Genomic DNA, 13221 nt, shown 5'->3' on the forward strand with positions numbered 1-13221 from the left:
AAAAAAAAAAAAAAAAAAAAAGCACTTTGGAACAAAAGTCACATTCTTAAAGGGTTCAGTTAATTTTAGTTTTTGCTATTTGCTTTTAACCAACAGGATTTCAAATTTTGGCACAATGCCAGTAATTTCAGGGAGAGGCTATGTCAATTAAATCGACCCCAGTGCTCAACTGGTATTTTATTGACCCTGGAAGGATGAAAGAGTCAACTTTGGAATTTGAACTCAGAACATAAGGAGGGATGAAATGCCCTTAAGCATTTTGCCCAGCATGCCACCTTTTAACCAACATACAGATGAATACTCTTTTACTTGTTTCAGTCATTTGACTGTGGCCATGCTGGAGCACCGCCTTTAGTCAAGCAAATCGACCCCAGGACTTATTCTTTGGAAGCCTAGTACTTATTCTATCGGTCTCTTTTGCCGAACCGCTAAGTTACGGGGACGTAAGCACACCAGCATTGGTTGTCAAGTGATGTTGGGGGACAAACATAGACACAAACATATCATCATCATCATCGTTTAACGTCCGCTTTCCATGCTAGCATGGGTTGGACGACTTGACTGGGGACTGGTGAAACCGGATGGCAACACCAGGCTCCAATCTAAATTTGGCAGAGTTTCTACAGCTGGATGCCCTTCCTAACGCCAACCACTCAGAGAGTGTAGTAGGTGCTTTTACGTGTCACCCACACGAAGGCCAGTCAGGCGATACTAGCAACGGCCAGTATATATATATATATATATATATATATATACGACGGGCTTCTTTCAGTTTCCGTCTACCAAATCCACTCACAAGGCTTTGGTTGACCCAAGGCTATAGTAGAAGACACTTGCCCAAGGTGCCACGCAGTGGGACTGAAACAAGTACTATGTGGTTCGTAAGCAAGCTACTTACCACACAGCCACTCCTACGTACAAGATTTTGTAATGAAATTGAAAACTATTGTAATACTGTTTGCTTTCATTCCATCTGCTGCATATTGGCAACAATACATAAACTATAAAAGAAGAATGGTAAATGATTCTAAGATGCAATTCAAAATGGAAAATTGGTTGATCCTAAATATAATTGGTAGCAAAGCAAAGAACTGCTACTGGAAGAGGCAACATTATTAACTCTGAGACTTGATAGGCTTGTAACATTTTTTTTAATCCAAAAGTATGACTAGTCAGTTTATACATTCGAATCCTTATTTTGTTTTTATTTTACAATTACACTAAAAATGAAGGAATCCTCTGGTAATTTTATAGATCCGGCTGTTTGAGTCGACTGGCACGCTCATCATTTTTGACAAACTCTTTCAATAATTGCATAATTTCATTGTTGAACTGATCAGGAGTAGGTTTTGTTCCTGGAAACAAATGAGAAAAAGAATAAGAATTGATATTAATACCTGACTATTTAACAAATTGCTGTTTCTGTTATTTAAACAAAGTATCAATCAGAACAAATTACTACTCATAGGCCCCCTTCTGAAGGCTGATACTTAGCTCTGGTTTCCTGGTGTAAATGAGAAATAAATTTTCCCTTCAGGATGGGAGGCATGGTTGGTGATTAAGTTTGGTTCCCAACCTGGGGCAGCCTTGTCAGTGGAGTTTGGTAGACGAAACTGGCCATATGTGTATTTGTGTGTCTCCTCATCTTGACACCACATGATAGTTATAAAAGAATTTCACTATCATATATGTGATAGTGTTGGTTTTCAATATTCCATGGAAAACAAGTCTAACCTAGCTTAGAAACAAGTGAGGGTTGGTGATAGGCTGTACATCCATCTGTAGATTGATAAGCCTCAACAAATTCTCACATATGCACGCATAGAAAAATGAACATTAAAATGATGATAGAAAGTCACTTCTTTCATTTAGGTGTTGAGATCATCTGCTGAAGAATAAAATTTTCTACTTGGAAATAATGAGTGGATTAGACTTCTACCAGTCTAGTCATAATATTCTATTCTTTGGAGTGCTGGGGCATCGTTCACAAGTATTTTACTGATTTCTCTGTTGAACCACTAAGACTAGTATAAATATGGACACTACCAGATGCATTTATATATTGCGGGTTTCAACACAATTTTCATCTATTAAAATTCCACACGAGATATTAACCCAAGGTTAAGGTAGAATATACTTGTCCAATGGGATTGAATCTGGAATTACATAGCTGCAAAGTTACTTAACCACATAGCTGTGTCTGTGCCTATGATATATAACAGAAAATTTGTTTGTTGGCTCCATGAAAAATAGAATCTTGTCCACACATGGTATTTGATAATTGCATATCAGTAAAGCATTAAATATAGTTGATTAAAAAATGTGTGTTGGGGACCTTTTTTTGCCAGTGCAGGTTAAGAAACTCACTTTGCAACCACATGGTTTCAAGTTCAGCCCACAGTGTGACACTTTTTGCAAGTGTCTTCTACTTATATCCTTAAGCCAACTAATAATGCTTTGTGAGTTAATTGGGGAAACTGTGGAAGTTCATATATATCATCATCATCATTTAATGTTCGTTTTCCATGCTGTCATGGGTTGGACAGTTTCACAGAATTAGTAAGCTGGGGAGCTGCACCAGGTTCCAATCTGATTTGGTATTGTTTCTATGGCTGGATGCCCTTCCAAGATTGCAGTGGGTGTTTTCCATGGGCCACAACTATGATCTCACTTGGCTTGACAGGTCTTCTCAAGCATGGTATATCACCAAAGGTCTCAGTCACCTGTCATTGACCCTGTGAGGCTCAACATTCGAACAGTGCTTTTTTATGTGCCATCGGCCATGACTGCAATTTCACTTGGTGTGATGGGTCTTCTCAAGCACAACTTTTTTTTTTGTGTGTGTCCCACTGCTTGACAACCAGTGCTGGCCACAGAAAAAGAATCTGACTAGAAAAACCTGCCTCAACAAAACTATCACCTGACCCATGCAAGTGGATATTAAAAACGATGTTGATGATGGCATGTATTATCACCTCTTTAATGTTCACAGTGAAGATAAAAGAAACAAATAGTTCAAGATACAAAGTGGAAAGACTAAAACAAAGTAATCAAAATAACTGACCTGTTATCCAATAGTAAATGTCCCAGTCATTAGTTGGTTCATTGATAAGAGTATCATACTGCATCAACTGTTGTTCATTTAGATCTTTGAGATATTTTGAAGCAAAGGTACTGGAAAATAAATACAAACATTTCAGTTATGAAAATATTACATACACATGTTGATGTCATCATTTTATGCTAAATCTATGTCCATGCTTGCATGAATTGAACAGTTCCTCTCCTGTTGCTTGTCTTCATTTCTCATTTCTTTTGCAAGGTTCAACATGCAGGGATCAAGTTTCCTATGTCCTCCTCATCCACTGTTTTTCACTACATAGATCTCATTCGCACTTTTTTGTTTTTAACCCATTCACAATTACGTGTTCGTTGCAGTTGTCTCTCTTGGACATATCTGATTCCTCTTATATTTGGTTTTTCTTTCAGCTCATCTGAGTTTTAACATTCATTCACACAAACATTACACATTCAGCAGAGTAAGATTGTTTCATTTCTTTGCAACCTTCACACAGCCACTACATTTAGACTCACAATTCACTAACATACAGCTTCACATTGTATAATTTTCCCTTTGTTCAGTAAGAGAATCTCCTAGTTAACATAGATAATAGCTCCCTTTTCCACTTTACTCTTATTCTGGCTACTATACTTTTGGAAGACTACCTCCCACCTAATCAGCAACAGAGGAAGGAGTGTCTTCTTGTGTGGACGTGTGGACATCACATAATAGTTATAAAAAGCCTCACCATCATGCAGGTGGTGTCTCTCATTTCCAGTCTTCCATGAAAACATGTCTGGCCATGAGGAAATATTACCTTACTTGAGGGCATCTGGCCATAGAAAATCTTTCTCAACTATTTCTGTCTGACCCATGCAAGCATGAAAAAGTAGAAATTAAAATGATGATAAGGATAGTGTGTGTGTGTGTGTGTTAATCAGCCACGGATACATACATATACATATGAATATCCTTAGAATGATTAGCAGAAAACTACCCAGAAGGTGGTATTTCTGCTAGTGTAGATAATAGTTAAATGTTTAACCCCTTATTTACCATATTTCTATTGAGATGCTTTGTGTTTCTTTCAATTAATTCTAAATATAACAAAGAATTTAGTAAAATAACTTAGTTATCATTAAGCTAGTGTTAGGAAAATAAATAGTGACTAAGGTTTGGTGGAAGATTTTAATTAAGAACTTTTGAAAACAGACATTTGTACTCCAGAGCCAGAGGCAGTTTCAGGTGGGTTGATATCAAAAGGGTCAATTAAAAACTAAAATAGGGTTAAACACATAAAGAAAGAAAAATAATGTAGGCTGACCACTAATGTTACTTTTTATGACTTAAAAGAGAGAGGGCAGCACTCAGAATTTTAAAGGTCATCTGAGATAGGTAGAAGAAAGTTATCCTCAGACTGATCACCTGCTTATAACAGAATGGACTTCAGTAGAAGCAGCTAAAAGTAGATGGTATTATTAAACCCAATGATGCATTGAATGTCCCACCTAAAAGGTGTGGTCCTTCTCAGATTTCCACAAATTTTCCGTCCATGGAATTTCACTCAAAGTTTTGGTAGAGAATTCTTACTCAATGAGCTACACAGAGGCATTCAACACATAACCATGTAGTTGTAAACTTTTTTTCTTTCAGTATCAGCTGTGAAGCCCAATAATGGTTATTCATCATCATCATCATCGTCATTTAACGTCCGCTTTCCATGCTAGCATGGGTTGGACGATTTGACTGAGGACTGGTGAAACCAGATGGCTACACCAGGCTCCAATCTGATTTGACAGAGTTTCTACAGCTGGATGCCCTTCCTAACGCCAACCACTAAGAGAGTGTAGTGGGTGCTTTTATGTGCCACAGGCACGAAGGTCAGTCAGGCGGTACTGGCAACGGCCACGCTCAAAATGGTGTATTTTATTAATTATAGATATGTTGTGTTCCTACAGTTTCTGTTTAGCAAATTTCATTCACAAAGTATTGATGAATCTGAAGCTATGGCAGAAGACGTGTGTACTTTGTATTAGAATCAAACACTGAAATTAGGTGGTTGCATAGCAAACTTCTTAACCATGCAGCCATGCCTGAACCCAATAATTGGATGTAAAACTTCAGCAAAAATTTTACCTTGCTGTAATTTGTTGTTTATTCCATAATATCTCGGTTTATTGTAACAAACTGAACACTTCATTATCTTGAGGTGATTATAAGATTTGCCCCAACTTTTTCAACCCATGTGAAAATTTGAACTTAGCAAACTAACAAATCAATGACCTATTATCATGTTCTTCATAGTTGTAGACCATATGCTTTTTATGATATTGCAAACTTTCCTAAGAGGAGAAGTGGGAGAGAACTTCTGCATAAAGAACATATGGTTAAGTGTAAGCTAACATACTGAATATAGTGTATTAAAAAGAATTTTTAATCATTTGAAATCAAACTCATAATGGGAAGAAAACTCATTAGCATTAAAGACAATTCTTGTCCAAAGTGGACAAGGGAGAGAACTTTATAATTTAAATTGAGGCATCCAGTTAGAAGTGAGTTTGATCTTTTGAAATATCTTTTAACTTTTATCTTTTACTTGTTTCAGACAAACGACTGCAAACATGCTGAGGCATCGCCTTGAAACAAATCGACCCCAGGACTTTTTTTTTAAGCCTAGTGTTTATTTTATAGGTCTCTTTTGCTGAACTGCTAAACTATGTGGAACTGGTGGTCAAGCGATGGTGGGGGACAGACACAGATACACATATATATCTATATAAAGGGTAAAGGCCACCTTTGGTCATGAATGACCATGGGATTGCACCTAGTAACTTCCCTTCTGAGGCACATGTCCAGGCAAGGTTATTTATGGAAGACCAGAAGTTTCCCATGAATACCAGCCTCCCCTCTCTATGTCACCAATATTATTCAAAGGAAAGGCAAAGGCCGATACAATTTGACACCAGTGATGTTGCAACTCATTTCTACAGCTGAGTGAAAGGGAGTGACATGAAATAAAGTGTCTTGCTCAAGATCACAACACACGGCCTGGTTCATGAATTGAACTCACTACCTCATGATTGTGAGCCTCACACTCTAACCACTGAGTCATGAGCTTCTTTCAGTTTTATCTACCAAATCTACTCACAAGACTTTGGTTGGCCAAAGACTATAGAAGAAGACACTTGGCCAAGGTGTCACTAAATCTGGAACTATGGTTGGGAAGCAAGCATCTTCCCATACAGCCATGGTGACAATTCTGGACTTGTTTCAATATTTCAATAAACCATCTTCGCAAAGTATAGTCTAGCAAATAATTACTAGACAAAGACAGAATTTTAGTGTGTACATTGTTCACTGATTAGATGATTCAAAGTAACGAATTGGGAATAATAATCAGGTGCACCTTTTGCACAAAGAACATATAGTTAAGTGTGGATTAACATAAAGAATGTACTGAAGTACATTCAATTTTAATTGTATTATTTACTGTTAGGTGAACTTCTAATAGTTAAAAGTGTTTTTGCTAGTGATAGAGTACAGTGTTAGGGATATTATATTTAGTTTAGATATGTCAGAAGAACAGTAATTAACTTGGTGTACACATGCACATGTAGATTAAAGAAAAATTATTCTTCAGAAAATATCTTGCCTGTACCTTAAGATAAGCCCATTTTCCAACATTCCTCGCTTCCTGCTTTGATATAACAACCGAGCCCGTCTCAATTCTGGAGTCTCATTTTTGTATTCTTTCGTGGGAGGAAGAGGTGGGCTCATGTGATCACTTCCATCTGTTGAAGTTCCCAAACATTTTGAGATAACATAAGCTTGACACTGCAAAATTTAACAACATATTAAATCAAAGAGATGTTAGGCAAACTGATCATCATCACAATCATTTAACCCTTTAGCATTTAAATTGACCATAGCCAACCCAAATATTCTACCTGTTTTATATTCATAATAGCCAGTCTCTCAGAGCTAATCTACAATGTCATTCTAAAAATAAACAATCATATCACTAAAGTCTCAAAACTTCAAGATAAAGGATGATTAGTTCAAAACAATGTGAATGAGGAAGAATTGCATTTGACAGAGTAACTCTGAAAGCCAAGGGGTTAGCATCCATGTTCCATGCTGGCATGGGTTGGATGGTTTGACAGGATCTGATAGGTCCAAAGACTGCATCATGTTCCAATGTGTTTGGCATGGTTTCTATGGCCAGATGCCCTTCCTAATGCCAACCACTTTAAAGCATACACTGTGTGCTTTTCTTGAGCCACCAGCACTAGTGAGGTCATCATGCAGCTTGCAAAACTATGAACTTTGAGTGGGGAGGGGAAAACTTTATGTAGAAGAATAAGTAATAGAGAGGGGTAACTTTTTTCTTTGCATAATTATGTGAAAAATTCTACATTACTGCTTTCACAACAGACATTGGTAACTATGGCTTTATAACATAAAAAACAAGAGCACAAACCTCTGCCAAGGCTACACCAACGTCCTCTCGACAACTAGCTAGAGATGATTTTTAAAATGACAATATCTGAAATAAACTCAACTGCTCTCACAAATGAGAATACTAAAAATGAACCCAACCCCTCTCAAAAATTAAGTAAAAAAAACGGAAAAATAATCTAGAATCTTTGTCCAATATCTGATTGATCCCAATGGTAGTCATGGAATGTGAAGGTGGCTGTAGAAAATTTAGTAACAGTAATAAATAGTTTATCCTTATCTAATACAAGCCGAAGTTAATAAATTCACCATTCAAAATAGTTTCAAAGGCAGAGGTAATAAGTTCTACTCTGGAATTTTTAAATGAATAGCATGAGACCTTTTAGTTTTCTCTTCTCTTAAATTCCAGCCTTCCTTTAGTATTCCTGTTGTTTTAGATTGATGTATAGATGTAGATATACTGTAAAGTGTTAATATGTATGTATAATATATAATATATATATTATAAAAATGTTAGTGTTATTTAATTTCTGGACGGTTTTACTGCCATGTGTTTATGTAGTTTGATTTCTTTATCCATCAGTTTCTACTAAGATAGAGACACGAGTAAAGTAAATAATAGAGAAATGAAAATAAAACTTTGGAAACAGCCTAAAGGGAGATAATTGAGAAAGACTTGAAAGTGAATGTAAGATTGTAATCATGTAAAGTAAATATAACAAATAATCCAGAATCCTTGTCCAGTACTGGATTGATCCTAAAATCTAATCAGTTCGTGCCAGTCATGAGGCCAAACATCCCTGAAATTTTCATTTGAATCCATCCAGCAGTTCTTGAGATATCTTGTCCACGGACAAACAAACACAACTGAAACAATACCTCTGCCTTAGCAGAGGTAGTAAGAAGTGTAGGGACATAACAGGTGTGATCCAATTAGTGAAAGATGTAGTAGAAATAACCTATTCTAATTTGTATGTCATGGACATAAAGTTGATGTGTCATTTATAATAAGTAAGATTAATGAACTGTACTGTGTTTTTAAACCCATAACCATTCAATAATTATTATTGAAGATTATCCCTGAAATTACTGCAGTTATTCAAAACCATGGATAGCTTTCAAGTTGTTGAGGTAAGTCATCATGCAGTCTCCTACATATGATATTTGATTTATACTTCTATTATAATCCCATTCAATTGCAAGGATTATCTTTCACTATCATCATCATCAACATTTAACATCTATTTTCCTTGCTGTCATGGGTTGGACGGCTTGACAGGAACTAGCAAGACCAGAGGCTATACCAAGTTCCACAGTCTGTTTTGATTTGGTTTCTAAGGCTGGATGCCCTTCCTATTGCTAACACTTTACAGAGTGTACTGGGTGCTTTTTATGTGGCACCATCTTCAATGCTTTTTATACGGCACCAGCATCAGTGCTTTTTACATGGCACCAGCACCCACACCAATGCTTTTTATGTGGCACCTCAGTTTTAGGATTTCAATTCTGTTGCAATGGGCAGATCTTCTTGTGTACAGTAATGCACCACATATCTTGGTCAATTCACTATATTAAATATGTGTGACTCTCCTGTAGGGACTCTCTCAGTGGTTTCCACAGCACTTCTTACAGTGGTATGCAACTGATTTTGAGAGAAGTGATCCTAATATTTTGTGCTTTATTTATAGAACCCAGAAGAGTGAAAGGTAAAGTTGACCTCAGAATGCATTCTATTCAATATTCTAAAGACTACCAATTTGCCATTTTGTAAAGCACAGGGCGATTAAATTGTCTATAATGCCACTCATTCAAACAACATAAATTATTGATATTAGAATTATACAAGGCTTAATTATATAAGTGATAACAAAAGAAGTATAGGCATACCTACACAAATGTGCTCCCCACCTCACTGTAAAATAAGAATTTTTTAATGAAATTTCCTACAAATGTGATTACAATTATATTGGAATTTAATATTAAAAATAAAAATGACGGGCACACACACATATACACTGGCACATCACATTTGTAGAATATTTCATTTGGAAATACTCATTTTTCTGAAAATTATGAGGAAATGTCGGTGGAGGACACGTTTGTATAGGTAGAATCAATCAGAATGATGGCACTTACTGTACAGTAGTGGTCCCATCGATTTATGTGTCCTTTAAATACTGTAATATTAAAACTTATTTGTTGATCACATACCTTTGGCATAAGATACTACCTACGTTAAGAGAAGCAATCTTGACTAATGGCCAACTTAAGACACGGATAATAAAGAACTTCGACATGAATGCTGAACCTGCCCAAAACAACAGTTAAGTCACTATCATGCCATACACTACCAGCATAAAAAAGGAAGAACAAATTGTATGACACAGTTCTAGATGTATAATGTTTGATTTTAAAAAATGACAGACAGGATGGGTGTGATTGGTATGTTTTTGACCAGAAGTTTTCAGGAGCAGGGCTGATGTTGCACCAGCTATGGAAGACTGCGATTAAGAAATGTTTTGATTATTGTATCTAACAGTAATACAAACTCAATATTCCAAAACCATGATTATTTAAAATCTCTGTTCAATCTCCCATTGGTGGTATGCGCATATTAGACATAATGAAGATATTTTGTAGGTTTTTTTTTTTTTTTTTTTTGGAAAAACTGCGTCCAGTAGCTAACTCCAGTATTTTGTTGAGTGCTGTGCTTTTCACAGTGTGTTATTAAAGTCCTAAGTTGCTGCCCAAATGTCCTACACTTTCTAAGGCTTCTGGCTGTGAACCTAAGTGCTAGAAAAACGTTATGACACTCCATGAGAAGACACAACTGCTGGATATGTTCCAGGAAGGTAAAAGTTATGCTGCAGTAGGTCACTATTATGTTGTCAACGAAAGCACCATATGCTACATAAAGAAGAATGAGGTGGTGATCAAGACTACTGTAGCAGTAAGTTTCTGTGAACATGCCAAAAGGATAATGATTGTGAGAAATAAGTATTTCATCAGGATGGAATCTGCCTTGGGATTGTGGATCAGTGACTGCAAGAAAAACATCACCTTGAGTGGTAACATCATCTGCGAGAAAGCGTGGAAATTATACCAGCAGTTCGACAGGAGATGGAGCAGAAGGCACCGAAGAACCACGACCAAGACCATTGACAACACCGGAGAACGAAGATTTTCAAACCAGCAGGAGATAGTTTGACCGTTTCTAGAAACGGTTTAAGATAAAGTGTGTTTCTCTGCATGGAGAAACAGCAGCAGCCGACAAAGAAGCCATTGAGAGGTACCTTGAGATCTTTAGGCAGATCATCGAGGACAAGGGATATGAGCTGGAACAGATTTTCAATATGGATAAGACTGGCTTGTTCTGGAAGAAGATGCCAGAGCCCCAAGATTTAAGGCACAGAAGGACAGAGTGATGCTAATTATGTGTGGCAATGCTGCTGGCTACATGATGAAACCAGGACTTACCTACAAGTCCGTGAACCTGAGGGCCTTCAAAAATAAGAATAAAAACCTTGTCTGTTCACTGGATGCCCTACCCCGAGGCCTGGATTACCAAAAGTCTAACTTTGAATTGGTTCCACCAATGCTTCATCCATCAAGCCAAAGTATATCTCCAAAATGTTTTCATGGAATTTAAGGTTTTGCTTGCTATGGATAATGCTGGTGGTCACTCTTTGGATTTGAATCGCGAGAGAGTCCAAGTCGAGTTCTTCCCTGCCAACACCACCTCCCTCATCCATCCAGCATATCTCCACTAGAACCACATATATACTTCATCTCCGTTTAATTTGTGTCCAGTATGAGTCTGCGTTGTTTGTACATACACCAGACATGGGATCTTCAAAATGAGACGAGTGTTTCATTGTTCCATGGGTATATCCCAGTACGTGCTTCGATCAGAACTCTGCTCGAAGGGCGGAAATATTTGATATACTAAATCGATGGCCCAGCGTTCTACACTAGGGCCCAGAACGTTGGCGAAGGTATAGAATACGCACATCAAGTGGTTAGGGTTACGCCGAAAACGGGTGGTGTGTGTATTCTTTACCTCCGCCGGAACATTATTAACCCACAGAATTTACTATTAGTTTATATTAAAAATTTGACATTCAAAACACAGGTGACTTTGAAGTTGTTTACGTAAGGTTTTATGTAATGTACTAAATATGATATTAGGTTAATATTTCTTCTTTATTTATGATAATTTCATTCACAACCATCACTGATTAATGCGTACAGTTGTATTAACAAGTTTAACTTTCAATTTTCGGCACTATCATGCTATTAGCTGTCAGAAGTGAAAGTGCTCACTGCTAGTGAAGTATCTGTCTGTCTGCCTGCATGCCTGTTGCTGGCCTGTCGATTCTTTGGCTACTGACAGCTAATACCATGACTGGCCGGAGCGAGCTATATGTCTGTCTGTCTCTCTATCTATCTATCTATCTATCTATCTATTACTCGAAAGTTATTGGAACAAATTCGACACCTATATCCATGCGTTTGAAAACACAACACAGAGTATAAGGGTACTCGCGTCCGCGCTAGCTAGTCGTGAGTGGTCGATCCTATTATTTTTAAACTTCAAACTTCATTTGTTTTCTATTTTGATAAATTCTCACTGTTGAAAATTATATTTTAAATAATTTGCAATTTCAGGAAATATGTTTTTATATTAAATTTGTGTTTTCTACTCACGACTAGCTAGCGCGGACGCGCGAACTTTCGAGTAATAGATAGATAGATAGAGAGAGAGACAGACAGACATATAGCTCGCTCCGGCCAGTCATGGTATTAGCTGTCAGTAGCCAAAGAATCGACAGGCCAGCAACAGACAGGCAGACAGACAGATACTTCACTAGCAGTGAGCACTTTCACTTCTGACAGCTAATAGCATGACAGTACCCAATTTTCTGTTTTGTAAACAAACTGGTAACGTTAACCTTATATCAAGTGAGGTAGCAAATCAATTTTGTTACTAAATGTAATTTAACAGGATAATTATATAGGTTGTGATATAAAATTATTTTTAAAAAAATGCTAAAACCTAGTTTAATTATAACTAAACAGTATGAGATCAACAACTACACTTACTTGAGAGCAACGACGTGAAATAGTATTGCGAAACAGGGAACTTGACAACATAGCAGCCATGCTGATGGTATATTAACAGAAAGTGACTCTCCAATCAAAGAGATACGCACATAAATACATTATCTTCAAGCTTTTCATTTGTCAGTAGAATCCGGTTTCGTTTTTCACTTCCTGTCGGTTTCGCCACATTAGTTCGCAATACATCGTCTGCATCAAATAAATTTTTTTCCGCCTCCATAATTTTTTCTGAGTCTTTTTTAAAAACTTTATTTTCTGTTTCCACAGAAAGATATATTTTTTTCTGGTAAATTTTAGGGTCTAGGATTCCTGATAGGATAAGTGTTTCGGCTATATAAAGCATGTGAATTACCAACGTAAATGTTGAGTCATATTGTTGGGCTTAAGTTATATTTTATTTTCCAAAACACTACAACGGCTCCCCAGAGAAAATGTTCAGTGATAAGCAACGAAGAAAACTCTGCGGTCACAAAAATGAGTCATGGAATAGGAGGATCATGAGAACATTGTATCAAATAAATAACTTGTATCAAATAAACCTTTTGTTGCAAGGCGAGTAAACTTAAGTAACAATAGTAACA

The 13221-nt window shown here is 36.9% G+C and overlaps 1 protein-coding gene across 2 annotated transcripts; it reads right to left on the reverse strand.

Annotated features, from left to right (window-relative positions):
* Positions 1 to 1132: 1132 nt before the first annotated feature.
* Positions 1133 to 12776, reverse strand: LOC106870174 (succinate dehydrogenase assembly factor 2, mitochondrial). 2 transcript variants are annotated; one of them, XM_014916174.2, is made up of 4 exons: positions 12623 to 12776; positions 6720 to 6895; positions 3065 to 3174; positions 1133 to 1355 (listed from the first exon to the last, which is right to left on the reverse strand). In XM_014916174.2, exons 1-4 carry the CDS (start codon positions 12680 to 12682, stop codon positions 1249 to 1251), a joined length of 453 nt encoding a protein of 150 aa, XP_014771660.1. In that variant the 5' UTR covers positions 12683 to 12776; the 3' UTR covers positions 1133 to 1248. The 2 variants fall into 2 exon arrangements, with proteins under 2 accessions (XP_014771660.1, XP_052824198.1); XM_052968238.1 differs by lacking the exon at positions 12623 to 12776 and adding an exon at positions 9656 to 9754.
* Between the last annotated feature and the right edge of the window lie 445 nt (positions 12777 to 13221).

The sequence above is a fragment of the Octopus bimaculoides genome, chromosome 5 (genome assembly GCF_001194135.2).
Source record: "Octopus bimaculoides isolate UCB-OBI-ISO-001 chromosome 5, ASM119413v2, whole genome shotgun sequence".
NCBI classification, from domain to species: domain Eukaryota; kingdom Metazoa; phylum Mollusca; class Cephalopoda; order Octopoda; family Octopodidae; genus Octopus; species Octopus bimaculoides.

Coding starts and splice junctions, on each gene's coding strand:
- LOC106870174 (XM_052968238.1), bottom strand. CDS start 9,739: ATGCCAAAGGTATGTGATCAACAAATAAGTTTTAATATTACAGTATTT. Junction 3,175..6,719: donor GAAAATGGGCTTATCTTAAG/GTACAGGCAAGA, acceptor TTTATTTTCCAG/TACCTTTGCTTCAAAATATC. Junction 1,356..3,064: donor CATTTACTATTGGATAACAG/GTCAGTTATTTT, acceptor ATTTGTTTCCAG/GAACAAAACCTACTCCTGAT.